The sequence below is a fragment of the Papio anubis genome, chromosome 17, assembly GCF_008728515.1.
Source record: "Papio anubis isolate 15944 chromosome 17, Panubis1.0, whole genome shotgun sequence".
In the NCBI taxonomy this organism is placed as follows: Eukaryota; Metazoa; Chordata; class Mammalia; order Primates; family Cercopithecidae; genus Papio; species Papio anubis.
Window position 1 is genome coordinate 51,299,715 of NC_044992.1, and position 16,312 is coordinate 51,316,026.

The window sequence follows — 16,312 nt, forward strand, 5'->3', positions numbered from 1 at the left end:
TGTATTTTTAGGAGAGGTGGGGTTTTGCCATGTTAGCCAGGCTGGTCTCGAACTCCTGGACTCAGGTGATCCACCTGCCTCAGCCTCCCAAAGTGCTGGGATTACATGTGTGAGCCACCACGCCCAGATAAAAAATGATTTTTCTTAAGAAATTAGTAAAATATTTATAGTGATTGAGACAGGTCTTGCTTATTTATTTATAGAGACAGGTCTACTTATGTTTCCCAGGCTGGAGTGCAGGAAGTGCAGTGGCACATCACAGCTCACTATAACCTCCAACACTAGGGCTCAAGCAATTCTCTTGCCTCAGCCTCCCAAGTAGCTAGGCGTGTGTCATCAGACCTGGTTAATTTTTCTATTTCTGTTAAGACAAGATTTTTTTATGTTGTCTAGGTTGGTCTTGAATTCCTGGCCTCAAGCTACCCTCCTGCCTCGGCCTCCCAAAGTGCTGGGATTACAGGCATGAGCCACCACACCAGGACAGAAGTCAGTACAATATTAATTCATATTCTAATTTAACAATAAAGCCTAAATTGTAACATTACATGTTTCTATTATATTCTATTGAATTCAAATCTAGTTTTCTGCCTGTAATCCTAGCATTTTGCAACGCCAAGGTGGGAAGACTGCATGAGGCCAGGAGATTGAGACCAGCCTGTACAATACAGAAAGACCTCATTTCCAATGGGGGGGGGGGGGGGCGGAAAAAGTATAATTTTCCTTTAGTCATAAAATGTAGTCTAAACATAGTTGAGATTTATGTAATGCAGGCCTTGCCCTACACTGTATTCACCATTTATTTCCTAACTGAAATAAGACTGGCAAGGAGGTATACATAAATAAAACCAAAGAAATACCCGCAACTCTACTCTGTTTTCATTCTGCCTTCTTTAGGTCTTTTCTCAAACAACTACATTTTTTGAATAGTAATACAAGCATATAAAAAAAAATTTTTTTTTTTTGAGACAGCGTCTCGCTTTGTTGTCCAGGCTGGAGTGCAGTGGCACAGTCTTGGCTTACTACAACCTCTACCTGCTGGGTTCAAGGGATTATCCCGTCTCAGTCTCCTGAGTAGCTGGGATTACAGGCACGCGCCACCACACCCAGCTAATTTTCATATTTTTAGTAGAGAAGGGGTTTCACCATGTTGGCCAGGCTGGTCTTGAACTCCTGACCTCAGGTGATTTGCCCGCCTCGGCCTTCCAGTGCTGGGATTACAGGTGTCAGCCACTGCAACCAGCCCAAATTTTTAAAATATGGTAAAATGCAACTCAGTTTCCCTTCAGAGAGTCTATCTTTACAAAAATTTTTATCTCCATGGTCAAGTAAATACAAACATAAACATACAGGCACACTCCTGTATACCCACAGAATACACCACTTTAATATTTCACAATAAAATGCCTCAGTTTTACTATACAACCTACAGAGAATGTTCATCTCTCTCAGCATATGTTTTGGCTAATGATTTTACAAAGTAAAATTTGTACATTTATTTATTTCAATCCCAAAACTTAAAACAATGTTCTTAAAATGATGTGTGAGATGTCTGGAGATATATTCCAAATAAAACAAGCAAAACTTTGAAAAAGCTGCTTCAGTATCAACAAAAGGAATGTACATGTTATTATACAGGAAGCAACTGTGTGTTAACAATCATATTAATTATTTAGTAACCAGGAAGAAATGCTTAAGAATTTTATATCCTAAAAATTTAATTAATTGCATGAAAAGGCCAGGCATGGTGGATCATACCTATAATCCCAGCACTATGGGAGTCCAAGGTGGGAAGGTCACATGAGCCCAGGAGTTCAAGACCAGCCTGGGCAACATAGTGGGATCTGGTCTCTACAAGAAATTTCTTAAAAATTAGGTGTGGGCTGGGTGCAGTGGCTCATGCCTGTAATCCCAGCACCTTGGGAGGTCGAGGTGGGCGGATCACGAGGTCAGGAGATGGAGACCATCCTGGCTAACATGCTGAAACCCTGTCTCTACTAAAAAAAAAAATACAAAAAATTAGCCGGACGTGGTGGCAGGTGCCTGAAGTCCCAGCTACTCGGGAGGCTGAGGCAGGAGAATGGCGTGAACCCAGGAGGTGGACCTTGCAGTTAGCCGAGATTGCGCCACTGCACTGGGTGATAGAGCAAGACTCTGTCCCCTCCCCAAAAAAAAAAAAAATTTGGCATGGTGGCATGTTCCTGTAGTCCCCAGTACCCATGGGTCTAAGGCAGGAGGATCACTTGAGTCCAGGAGACCAAGGCTGTAGTGAGCTATGATTATACCACTGTACTCCAGCCTGGACAACAAAGCAAGACCCTTGTCTAAAAAAAAAAAAAAAAAAAAAAAGCTGGATTTACTGGATTCAAGAATACATCCATTTTAATTTTTAAGTAATCCAAGTTGTTCCCTGTAATGGTTTTCACTAGTTGATATTCTCATGGCTATGATGTAATGAGCTCATGGCTATTTTCCCATAATCTTACCAGGCTAACTTTGGTCTTTCTCAAACTGATAAATACCTGACAGAAAGTTGTTCTTTGCCTATCATGAGATATTACAGATATTTTCCCCAGTCTGTTTGTTGACTTTGTTTATGATGAAATATAGCCAAACTTATCCTTTCCTTTTTTGAGACAGGCTTGCTCTGCTGCCCAGGCTGGAGTTCAGTGGCATGATCACAGCTCACTGCAACTTCGAACTCCTGGAGTCAAGGGATCCTCCCACCTCAGCCTTTCGAATAGCTAGAAATAGAGATGCATGCCACCATGTCCAGCTAATCTATTTTTTAAATTTTTTGTAGAAACGGGGTCTTGTTGTTGCCCAAGCTGGTCTTGAACCCTTGGCCTCAAGTGATCTTCCCACCTTCGCTTCCCAAAGTCCTGGGATTACAGGTGTTTAAGTCACTGTGCCTGGCCTTTTCCTTTTCTTAATGGCTTCTAAGTTTTGGGTTATGCTTAGAAAAGGTTTTCTAATTCAAATATTATTTTAAGATAATAATTCTACCATTGTTCATCCTAGTAACTTTATCATTTCATTTTTTACATTTAAACCTCTCATTCACCTGAAATTTACGTGGAGTAAGGAACGACAAATGGACATCCAACTTTTAAAATTCTGGGTTGTTATTCAGTTGTCCCAATGCCACGACTGAGTCACTGAGGCTGTTTCTAGATGTTAGATTTTTCAGAAGTTAGACTCAGCAGTAGAGATGACTAGTGAGCTCAGAATTAGTGAACCAGACACCAAAATTAGGGATTTAGGGGCTCTAAAACACATCTAACATCAAAAGCACAGATCCTGAAGTCCACATATAAAGTATCTTATAAAGCATATAGAAAGCATATTAACTATTACTGTTGTTAACCTTGGAAGCTCTAAGGATGCTTATCTCTAATTCAGTTAAAATAACTATGTACTATACAATAGGTGTTAATAATAAGCATATATGACATTTTTATAGTCTGTATAATGTGAGTTCACTTACTTTGTTTTCATAACTACTCTTTAAGAAGACAGGCAGAGGTTTTAACTTATATTTATTGCTGAGGAAAATAATTCAGAAATGGTACCTTGTCCCTTTACTCATAGGAAATGGCAGTGACAAACTCAAACCCAGATCTTGTATTTCCAAATATTAACAAACTGCCATTACACCCTGCACCAAGTACTTTTACACAAAAATTAGTGAGACTCCCTACTCACAAGGAGGTTGAAATAATTTTTTAATTAAATATTCAGACTGATCACATACTTAATTTAAATATGAAAGGAATACACAAAAGTTGAAAACATCGTCCTTGGCTTCAAGGAAACTTCAAAAGTCTACAGCAGTTAAAAAAAAAGCAAGGCTTGCTGGGCGCAGTGGCTCATGCCTGTAATCCCAGCATTTTGGGAGGCCGAGATGGGCGGATCACAAGGTCAGGAGATTGAGACCATCCTGGCTAACATGGTGAAACCCCGTCTCTACTAAAAATACAAAAAATTAGCTAGCCGGGCGTGGTGGCAGGCGCCTGTAGTCTCAGCTACTCAGGAGGCTGAGGCAGGAGAATGGCGTGAACCCAGGAGGCAGAGCTTGCAGTGAGCCGAGATCACGCCATTGCACTCCAGACTGAGGGACAGAGCAGGATTCCGTCTCAAAAAAAAAAAAAAAACAAAAAAAAAAACCCGAACAAACAAAAAACAAGACTTTAGGGACTGGGAAATAAACCTGAAAGTCAGGAACCATGTCTTATCTACTCTCTCCATGTCTTATGGTATTTACTGCTGCTATAACTAGAATGTAGTGTTAGGTCAGTAAATATGCGTTGGTTGTCTCAATGTACTCATCGAAACTTCCAGACAGGGTGAGATAGGAAATAATATCAGACCCCATTCATTTTTCTTAGGAGCTAAACTTTTGTCTGTCACCAAAGAATCAGCCAAATCATCAAATAGCACTTACACAATGTAACAAAGAAAGTTCAGGCACCATTTCTAGGCTACACCTACTGACTAAATGTATTTCACAGAAAAATAAAAATTTTGAACTACATTCCATTTCAAAGCTGACAAAAGGTTATAAAACAACTTCCAGAACTGAATCCAGTCTAAATGCTACAAAATACAACTGTCATTCACTCTTGCTTTATTCTGAATTAAACACATCCTCTGTTTCTATAACAAATAATTGTTCATAATATTTCTCATCAGTAGTGCTTTTTTTGTGTTGTTTCCTTCAGTTATCTTGTCAACATTATCTTTTCTTCAAGTCTTTTATTTTTAAATACTAACAAGTATCTGCCATATATAATAACTTTTTAAAAAATTTCTGAAATATTTTAACAAATACTAAGGGAGAATGAAACGTGAATAAGAAAATATGAGTACAAAAATAAACTCAGTTTACAAAGTACAGCCACAGACAACTTCATTCCAGAGTCTGCATGCCCTATTCTCCAATCTATTCAGTGACAAGGCATCAGCACTGGAGCCCCAAGAACTGCAACTTTTGTTGGCAAAAGCCTTGAATGGGTCAAAATAATTTTTAAACCTTTGACAAAAAAGCCCAAAAGGACCAGGTTTAAAATTTTAGTGGATGGTTGTATGTGACATATGTTAAGAGTCCTAAACTCAAATAAAAAGGAAAGTTGACAATGAACTAGTCAATGTGAAAAACTTACAAAAGCATAACCCGAGAAATTACATGCGATTCCTAGTCTATAAAATACCAAGGAGGCATTATTGTTTGCGCTAGAGTGACAGGGCTTTCTTGAGTGGTTATTTATATCAACGGTTTAGTATGGTCAAAGAAATCTGTCATAAATTGCCTCAATACACAATAAATGCGGATATATTCTAGATTAAATTATGTGGGTACTACAGAAAGAGATATGTGAGAGAAACCAGCACAATGCCAGCATGTACACTGTTGAATCTGACACTAGGAAAAAAACAGCCAGTTATGAAACAAACTCAATTCTTAATGTTGGAAATAGAATAAGGCTCCATTCTTTTTGGAGAATAAAGATACTAATCATTTAAAACAGATGGACTTCGCACCAGCAATGTGGATATACTTAACATACACAACTGTACACTTAAAAATGATTAAGGTGCTAAATTTTATGTTATGTGTTTTGGAAAGGGTGAGTTTTATTTATTTTTTTTAAACAGAGGGTCTTGCTCTGTCACCTAGGCTGGAGTGCAATGGCCCAAACATAGCTCACTGCATCCTTCAACTCCTGGGCTCAAGTAACCCTCCTGCCTCAGCCTCCTTAATAGCTGGGACTATAGGTGTGTGCCACCAAGCCCAGGAAATTAAAAAATATATATTTTTGTGGAGATGGGGGTCTTGCTATATTGCCCAGGCTGGTCTCAACTCCCGGCCTTAGGTAATCCTTCTGCCTCAGCTTCCCAAAGTGCTGGGATTTCAGGTGCTAGCCACTGCACCCGGCTATGTTATCTGTTTTTTAACAATTAAAAAGAAAAAAGCCCTTCACATGAGCTTTAAATTTCCCTTGAATTTTTTTTTTTTTTTTTTTAAAGACAAAGTCTGGCTCTGTCGCCCAGGCTGGAGTGCAGTGGCGCGATCTCGGCTCACTGCAACCTCCGCCTCCCAGGTTCATACCATTCTCCTGCCTCAGCCTCCCAAGTAGCTGGGACTACAGGCGCCCGCCACCACGCCCGGCTAATTTTTTGTATTTTTAGTAGAAACGGGGTTTCACCGTGTTCGCTGGGATGGTCTCGATTTCCTGACCTTGTGATCCACCCGCCTCGGCCTCCCAAAGTGCTGGGATTACAGGCGTGAGCCACCCGCGCCCGGCCTAAATTTCCTTTGAATTTTTAAATGAATAGATTTATGAGTTATTGAGTACTTCCTATATATACCTGTTACCATGGAGATGGAGGTAAAATATGGATAAAACCTAATTCCTCTTTTCAAGAAGCTCAAAGTTCAAAGGGAACCAAAATTCTAAACTGTTCTTTTTTTTTTTTTTTTTTGTGAGACAGTCTCACTCCGTCACCCAGGCTGGAGTGTAGTGGTGCAATCAAGGGTCACTGCAGCCTCAACCTTCCGGGCTCAGGTAATCCTCCTACCTCAAAACTCCTGAGTAACTGACACCACAGGCGTGGACTACCAAGCCCAACTAATTTTTGAGGGGTGTGGTATAGGTGGAGATAGAGATGGGGTCTATGTTGCCTAGGCTGGTCTCAAACTCCTGGGCTCAGGCAATCTTCCTGCCTCAGCCTCCCAAAGTGCTAAGATTACAGGCATAAGCCGCAGCACCCTGCCTAAAATCTCCTTAAAAACAAAAATTGAAAATAACTTTGGATCACCCAAAGTAGGTGAGTAGCCATTTACCTATCCTTTCTTAAACACTCATCTATCTCTTCCCCCTCCTTTCTCTCTGCAGGTTCTAGTTGTACATTAAAGTCTCTGATGCTTAACATGAAAAATTCTGGGATTCAAACAGATTTGCTAGCCACTATGAAACAGCCCCACCTTGTGTGCCTGAACAAAGAGAATAACAATCAACAATGTTCCTGGGTGTCCTCGAATAGAAGAGGTATTTCATATTGGAGAGAAAAGCAAATCTAGTCTTCTGATCTTCTTCTAAAGCAATCACCTCCATTCAAGTCAACCCAACACTTAAAACTATGCAAACCACTGGGACAAATTCTATCAAAAAGTCATCTCTATCTCAGTCCTGATTATCTTCTCTCTTCTAGGCTCTTATAAAATATGTGGTCTATCCCATATGAATTGCTCTTAATCAGAGTATTCTTTGTATTGTTTGCAAAGTGTTCTTGTGCCACTAGAAGGAAAACAAGTTTAAAGGTAATTAAATCTACTTCCCCAAAAGAATAGGTTAATGCTTAGTAATATTTCATTAAAACATATTTATTGAGCATCTCCCATGTGTCACCGATGAACAGAATTTGTAGAAGTAGAATTTTAAAATTAAAGGTTTTAATAACTGAAACATCCTGGCTGGGCACGGTGGCTCAAGCCTGTAATCCCAGCACTTTGGGAGGCCAAGGCGGGTGGATCACGAGGTCAGGAGATCAAGACCATCCTGACTAACACGGTGAAACCCCGTCTCTATAAAACTACAAAAAATTAGCCAGGCATGGTGGCAGGAGCCTGTAGTCCCAGCTACTCGGGGGGCTGAGGCAGGAGGATGGCGTGAACCTGGGAGGTAGCAATGAGCCGAGATCACACCACTGTACTCTAGCCTGGGCGACAGAGCGAGACTCTGTCTCAAAAAAATAAATAAATAAATAACTGAAACATCCTATTTCAAGCCCTGTCCTCTTGGTTTCCCTTTTTAATTAATTAATTTTTTCTTTTAAAAAAATCAAGACAGGGTCTCGCTATCTCACCCAGGCTGGTCTTGAACACCTGGCCTCAAACAACCCTCCTGCCTCAACCTCCCAAACTGCTGGGATTACAGACATGAGCCACTACACCTGTCCTTGTGTTCCTCTCAACACACTTGAATTGATCAGACTCTGGTATTCAAATTGTGAAAATTCATTTCCAAAATCAAAGAACTAGTCAATCGTAGCACACTTCTCCCCAAAGATGCCTATTATGCAATAAGCTCCCACATGATCAGATGTAGAGCCACAATGATTCCCATAATTTCTTTTTTTTTTTTCTTTTTCTGAGACAGAGTCTCACTCTGTCGCCCAGGCTGGAGTGCAGTGGTGTGATCTTGGCTCACTGCAACCTCTGCCTTCCAGGTTCAAGCAATTCTCTGCCTCAGCCTCCTGAGCTGAGACTACAGGCATGTGCCACCACACCGGGCTAATTTTTGTATTTTTAGTAGAGACAGGGTTTCACCATGTTGGCCAGGCTGGTCTTGAACTCCTGACCTCGTGATCCACCCGCCTCAGCCTCCCAAAGTGCTGGGATTACAGGCATGAGCCACCACGCCCAGCCAATTCCCGTAATTTCTGAGGTAGCATTCACATCACATCTGCAAAGAACAAACAGTAGCTCTTGAATCTGAGAGAGCTAAAAAGTGAATGCAGTTGGTTGGTTTTCAACTAGGGAGAACTCAGAAGCTGAAATATTAGTATTTTGTTTTTAATCCAAATGACTGGTATAAACAGAGTAACAAACGCAACGGAAACTTTAAGCCATACATTTTTCAGACTTTGATAGGAGCCTGAGAAATAACCTCTCTGCTCAGAGAGCCCTCAAAAACCTCTGCTTTCATTTTATGTTTCTTGGAGGTTAATTTTTCTTTTCTACCACTACATAAATTTCTTATTGCAGAGCAAAAGAGCCAGGGCAATCACAAGCTTCAGGGAGAATTTAAAACGATAAAAATTAAATTCTGCTACTGAATGATTCTCTTTATAATACTGAACCCACAATACATTACTAAATAGCACAAAGAAAGCATACTCTGATATTTTGCATTCCTTTTACTCCACCCACCCATCACCTCCACCAAAAAAAAAAAAAAAAAAAAAAAAATTTAAAAAAGGCTGAGCCACACACAGTATGTTTGACTTGAAAGTTTCGATGACACAGCAGCTTACTTTTGCAAATTACTGGCAAATATACAGGCTTAACAGTGACTTAAAATACAGTTATAGGACAAATAGACTATTCTAAGGGTTGAAAAAGGCAGGGGGGAGAAACCCAAGCACTTTTTTAAAAACACAACAAATATATTCAGGTACAAGATCTGCATCAGAAATGGTTTTCTTTCTTTTTCTTTGATAAATGTAAACACTTACCCTGAAGAGATTTTCCCAATCCCTGGCCCAGCTTCCACCCATGTTTCTGGAGTAAGCGGTGTCCAATATTATCCTGACAGACAGAACAGAGAGACAAACCAAAAATATTCCAATAATATATTCTTCCCTTCCTAGAGACATTTAAACAGATGATGAGCAAGAGATACTTCTACATATATGCATGCAAAAAGGTGCTAATAATAGGGTAAATGTGCCCAATAAGAGGGACATTAATGTAAAAAGAAAAGCTGGCTAGTATTTTATATGGGAAGAACATACGGGGTAAGGGTCCTTTCTGATGGTGTGCTGGGCAACTTTTGTATATAACATTTTAAAATGGAGAAAAAGGGGAAAGGGAAAAGGGGAAGAATACATTTATGAAGTTTTAAAATAACATTAAAAAGCATAAAATCAAGGTACTTATACAGTCATATCCACCACCTAAACAGCACCACTTTAAGATTTTTTTTTTTTTTTTAAAGAAAATCTACATTGTGTTTAGTTGTTTTGTTTATGTGTCAGGCTTTCATGATACAAAGTAAGTTGTAAGTGTAAGACTGCCCCACCACTAGAAATGAAAAAACAATCAGAGCAAAATCCAGGCTAGACTTGATTGGTTTAAAAAAATAATAATAATAATATATATAATATAAATATTTAACTAGCATGCAGCCAATATTAAACTGAAAAAACAGTGAGGTTAGTAAAACAAGAAATTAAGTTGATTAAACAGAAAAATAAAATGAGCTCAAGCACAGACTGAGTGATGCATTTCAACATGTAGTCTAACAAAAATGCTAAGATGTTAGAATGAAACAGGCCTAGCAATAAGTTAACAGTAAAGAACCATTAGTGCATGTAGGGGGGAGAAACCAACATACATAATGTCTCATCTTCCCAGGAGCACATTCGAAAAGGTATTTCAATGTACACTGCATGAAAAAAATGCTAGAAACAACAATTAAATGTCAGCTTTCGTTTAAGAGGTCAAGGTATTGGAAACATCTGCAGCCCTTTGTCCAATTCTTTGCTTTTTACAGTTATTGTGAAGTACCAAGACAAGGCTAAAAATAAGCACTAACTGTATATCAGAAAAAATGATGCTATTCATCCAATGGACAACACTGAAAAATTCTAAACACAAAGTATTCTATATGTATTAAAATGTAATTTATAGTATAAATCCACAAAAGATTAAAAGTCGCAATAAAAGTAATGTTAGCAGAAAACAAAGGTAAATCATTCGAAAATCTCATTATTTCCTGAAATCAATTTATAAAGCTGACTAAACTACAAATTTCTGCATTAAAACCAAATATTGCACATTAAACTGTTTGTCTGACATCTCCATATTCAATGATAAAGTGCTCTTTGAACTCAAGAGGAAAGAAAAACATTTTTTTACTGTTACCTTCTTTAACTAGAAGTTAGAAGATTAAGCCTCCCATATGCTCTGTTTAAGGACAATTTCCTTCTATAAGTTTATGACAGCATGCAACCTGGAAAACTGGGCTAAGCAGCTAATTATTTCATTGATGGGGAAAAATCAGGATACTTTTTTTTTTTTTAATACAGCATCTTGCTCTGCGGCCCAGGCTGGTGTGCAGTGGTGCAATTACAGCTAACTGCAGCCTTGACCTCCTGGGCTCAGGCAGTCCTCCCACCTCAGCCTCATGAGTAGCTGGAACTATGTGTGTACATCACTATGCCTGGATAATTTTTTAATTTTTTGTAGAGATGAGATTTCGCTATGTTGCCCAGGATGATCTAGAACTCCTGGGCTCAAGCAATCCTCCCTCCTCAGCCTCTCAAAGTACTGGGATTACAGGCATGAATCCAAGATATTTTTTTAAAAGCAAAACCTGGAGGCAAATTATAATGAAAAATTTGTTTCTAAAACAAAACATATTGTTTCAAATATACATATAAAATCATTATGGTGCACAAAAGTTTGCTGCAAGTTATTTTTGCTCCATATCATCTGAAAGAATTAGAAACACTACTGATCCCAAGCACTGACTTCCACATTACTACACATCACAAAATCTTAATATAACACTACTGCTGCTGCGGCTTCTTCCCTTCCCCGCTCCAAACTGAACTGCCAGGAAAAGCATTCCCTTACCCAGTGCTCAGTGTCTAACTATTTATAACTTTATTACCCCCTAAAAAAGAAAAGATTAAAAGTCTCAATATAAGTAATGTTAACAGAAAACAAAAAGGTAAACAGGCCCTTATTTTACTACTATGAAAGCAAACTTACCTGTGTAGAAAATCCTTATTTCATATCGTAATTCCTACAACTGAATAATTCTAGAAAGGACAAGGATAGCAGAATGACTCTAAGAATATATGGTTTATTAAATAATTGTTTAATCTCTTAAAAGACTCATAACTATATTCGACACCAAGATTTAGGCATTAAACAATGCTGACAAAAATTGTTGCTCCCCCCCCATTTTGTTGTTGTTGTTGTTTTTAAAGAAAACTCAATCTTTGGCTAAGTGGAGATGAGACATTATGCTGATTGTGTTATATTATGAATGCACTAAAATAAACAGACAGATGAAGCAGTATGCTATTTCCAAAAGCAGTGCAAGTGGAGTGAAAGCATTTCCATACGAACCTGGCTTTAAAAACTGGGCTGTCAAAAGAACAGTTAAATGTAACACAAAGTAAGAAACTGTCCAATCACTAATGGTCGTTTTTTTTTTTTTTTTTTTGTCTTGTTTTCAATTCACTGCTTGCAAGTAATGTATTTATTAAAGAGTGAAAGCATAAGTAAATTCACGAGTCAAGACCAGCTGAGAGATTCAAGAGCAGCGTGTTGTGACTGACAACAGTGAAAGGAAAAGCAAATGTTAAAGGGAGAGGGAGAAAAAAAAGAAAAAATTAAGGTTATACACATTAGCACCACTTTTACAAAACCACTCAAGAGGATGGCTGTCACCTTCTCAGAAAAAAAAATCATTGATAGAAAATGGTAGTGGCATTTCTCTTCTAAAACTTTAGTTTAAAACTGTTCTTTAATTAAATCTACTTTCTCAGGGACTATAATAAAATATTTAACATGCCACTCTAAGTCCTTCCAGTCATAACAAAGACAACAGACACAATGGACACATCTCCCAGAATCTCCTCCCTTCACCAACCTCCTAGGGTAAATGAATGACCAACACAGAAAAACTGGACCTTTCCTATCATTTCAAACTACCTGCTCTTGGAGGAAAAAAGGTAGCTCTGTGACTCTGCAGGAAGGGCTAGTATTCAGTATGGTCTCCCTTCCTACCAAGAAAAGAAAAAAAAAGGTTTTATAAACACTCATCAAAAATCCAATAGGCTTAAGGTAAGGTTTTATAAACATTCATCAAAAATCCAATAGGCTTAAGGATGATGGCTAACACAAGGAGGCACACCAAAATAATTTATAACAAAGTAAAACAAACCAGACTTGTCTATCTCTGAAATGATCAAAACTTTCTCTGTGAAAGAACAAGAAACTCAATAACCAGTCTGTGGGAAACAAGCAATCTATTCTTTCTGTTTACAACTGTAATTTTTGCCAATTATTTCAGGATTTTTTTTTTTTTTTTAGACGTAGTCTCACTCTGTAGCAGGCTGGAGTGCAGTGGTGTAATCTCAGTTCACTACAATCTCCACCTCCTGAGTAGCAGGGACTATAGAAGCATGCCACCATACCCGGTCAATTTTTTTTTTTTGTATTTTTAGTAGAGACAGGGTTTCACCACGTTGGCCAGGCTGGTCTCAAACTCCTGACCTCAAGTGATCCGCCTGCCTTGGCCTCCCAAAGTGTTGGGATTACAAGCATAAGCCACCACGACTGGCCCACGGACGCTATTTATAACACCAAGTTGGCACAAGTAGCTTACAGCTCAAACAGGTAATCTAGACAGAACAAGGGCAATGAACACTAAATTTCTTTGTTCCTTTTTTTTTTTTTTTGAGACGGGATCTCACTCTGTCACCCAGGCTAGGGTGCAGTAGCACAGTCACAGCTCACCGCATCCTTGACCTGCAAGGCTCTCAAGTGGTTCTCCCACCTCGGTCTCCCAAAGTGCTGAGATTACAGGTGTGAGCCACCATGCCCGGCCAATTTATTTCCAAAGTAGTAATTATTTTTAAAAATAATTTTTAAAAAAGTAACTCTTTACTTAATTTCAGTTACTATAATAATGACTAAAAATCTTTCAGTTTTTGTTTTTTAAATATATAATTTGGGGTTTAATTATAATCTCATAGAACCAAAAATAAATTACAGAAAATTTTTTCGTTTTAAAAACTCTGGTTAACAACTAACAAAGATGCATGATAGAGGCAGGCTGCTTTTACTTTTTTTTCTTCTAAAGTCAACTTGATACAATTTAAATGTACATGGAAGAATTCCAAAGAAATCCTAACTTTAATAAATAAGGCAAAGCTTATTTATTACGCAGAAAAGCTGGTTTTCTACATAATTCAGAGTTCTCACAAACCACCTATTTGTTTTCTCTCTCTGCTCAAGACCCCAAAATGGTGGCTGTGTGGCCTGTTCTTTGGTTGGAAATGAAGTTCTTCTAATTCTGGTTAAACCATGGAGCTATGCTAAAACTCAAACTTTTTCACCTAGATTACCTTAGTTGGCCTTTTTTTCTCCCCCTATTTCTACACATAAATATATCATTAAAATGCTACATTTTTATCATTTGTTCTTCTTTAATAAACATGTGAGAAAAGGGATGTAATTTTTAAGTGGGAAGATCTTTGAAAATGAGGAATCTGTATTATAAACTACCAATATGCTGAAAACACAATACCAGCAATTTAAAAATACTTATTAACTGTTTCAACCATTCCTCAACATTTTTATTAATTAAATACCAAGTAGAAACTTTCTGCTCCATGAAGCTGTATGCCACCACAGTAACAATGATCATTTTGGCAACAGCACCACCAATACACATGTATGATGGGAGCCTGCCAAAACACAGGAAAAAATTTACTTAATTGTATGAAGCTGGCTGTAAGTTTTTACAGTAGGAAACAGCCTATTACGTCTCAAGAGAAAACCATGCTGCAGGTATGCCCATGACTGGATGAATACTAATTCTATACTGAATTTTGTTTTAGTTGCAGCCACATTCAATTTACATCATTTAGCCCATTTTCAACAGTGACAAAACAGTAAGTCTCTTGAGTGGATTGTAAGCTCTGCTGATTGTGTATTAAAGACTATAAGCAAGAACCAAGGCTACTAGGTGAACCCATGCAAACAAGTTGTAAAAATTCCCAAAACAAAAACTCTAGCGCTCACTACAGATGACACAATGAAGACTAAAGAGAAAAGCCACATAGTAATGCTACACCATTCAGCTCCAAGAAGCACATTATTTCTAGTGCAGTCCATATATGGTCACTGCTAAATGTCAAATCAGCAGTCTTATAGAGTTACAGTTTGGAACTAGTGGAGTCCACAGATCTAGACAGATATGCAACATGACAAAACCCAATTATACATATACTTCCAAATCCTTAAGATGCACAAACTAAACATCAGCAACTGGAGTTTGAAGCTTACACTAATTTTTAAACCTGTCAGGTAGAGCAAGGGCCGACTAATGGCTGATGGGTAGTTGTATTTCCAACCACAACAATACCAACATGTTTTAAGTCTATGATGCAGGCATTTTGCCTTCTATATAGCTTAAAGTCATTCTCCCATCTGAACCCTCATCTTTTTTTTTTTTTTTTTTTTTTTTGAGATCGAGTCTCACCCAGGCTGGAGTGCGGTGGCACAATCTCGGGTTAAAGAGATTCTCCTGCCTCAGTCTCCCAAGTAGCTGGGACTACAGGCATGTGCCACCACACCTGGCTAAGTTTTGTATTTTTAGTAGAGATGGGGTTTCACCGTGTTAGCCAGAATGGTCTCGATCTCCTGAGCTTGTGATCCACCCGCCTCGGCGTCCCAAAGTGCTGGGATTATAGGCGTGAGCCACCATGCCTGGTGCTTTTTTTTTTTTTTTTGGGACGGAGTCTCGCTCTGTCACCCAGGCTAGAGTACAGTGGCGTGATCTTGGCTCACTGCAACCTCTGCCTTCCAGGTTCAAGCGATTCTCCTGCCTCAGCCTCCTGAGTAGTTGGGATTACAGGTGTGTGCCACCACGCCTGGCTCTTTTTTTATTTTTAGTAGAGACAGGGTTTCACCATGTTGGTCAGCCTGTTCTCGAACTCCTGACCTCATGATCTGCCCGCCTCAGCATCCCAAAGTGCTGGGATTACAGGGGTGAGCCCCTGCGTCCGGCCCGATTCCTCATCTTCTAACTATGATAAAGGTCATAAAGGACCATATATCCTAAATAACACCAACTAATTCTGCTGTGATTGAATCCTAGACGGAGCTATGGCTTTAGATCAAGCTTTGTTTTGTAAAAATTTTGTCTTTAAGTAAGTGGAGGTTATAATTATAACATTTGAGACCTAAATATCTCATAAAGCAATAACAAGTTTTAAAATTCAAATTCAAAGTTTTTCGTAATAGAGATAAAATGTTAACACTTTCCAATTTGTTTTTAATAGAGATAATCAAGTTGTTCAGTAATTCTTCCATAATTTTCTTAAAAAGATGTTTTATTCTTGAGGAAAAATTTCACTGAAAGATATCTGGTTGGTTGAAGTAAATAAGGAAAATAAAACTTTTCTAAAATTATTATTAAATGCTTTACAAATGCTGGATTTTGACGTATTTTCAACATTTACCTATTAAAATTGAAATACCAATATCTCACTAACAAATCTGGGTTTCAGAAATTCACTAAAAGCATAATACATTATTGCATCTTCATGTCTCATTTCCCATCTTGCTGGTTTGCATCAAATCTAGTCTACTACAAAATAAAAAGACCTTAATCCTATACTCACAATAACCCTTCACACAGGCATATTCTTGGCACAAACCTGTGCAGAGACTTCCACGGTTACCAGCTGCTGCAGATTACCTTTAGTTAAAAAAAAATGACTAGACCTTTAGCTCCTGCAATGATCTGTAGACTCCCAAAGCTGCATATTTCCAGCCACTTTTGAG

The 16,312-nt window shown here is 38.4% G+C and overlaps 1 protein-coding gene across 10 annotated transcripts in view; it reads right to left on the reverse strand.

Moving 5' to 3' along the window:
- GPATCH8 (G-patch domain containing 8) overlaps positions 1–16,312 on the reverse strand; it is a 106,085-nt gene that overhangs the window by 60,237 nt on the left and 29,536 nt on the right. For 4 of the 10 annotated variants that reach the window (XM_009190803.4, XM_009190807.4, XM_009190805.3 and 1 more), the window contains 2 exons: positions 11,861–11,878; positions 9,235–9,307 (listed from right to left, as the gene is read on the reverse strand). The exons of 2 other annotated variants lie outside the window; for them this stretch is intronic. Coding sequence is in view for 2 of the 8 variants with exons in the window: in XM_003913169.4 (XP_003913218.2) it covers positions 9,235–9,307 (73 nt within the window). In the remaining 6 variants the exon portion in view is untranslated. The remainder of the gene's footprint in view (positions 1–9,234; positions 9,308–11,860; positions 11,879–16,312) is intronic. 4 more of the 10 variants (XM_003913169.4, XM_009190801.3, XM_021929280.2 and 1 more) reach the window with 1 other exon arrangement.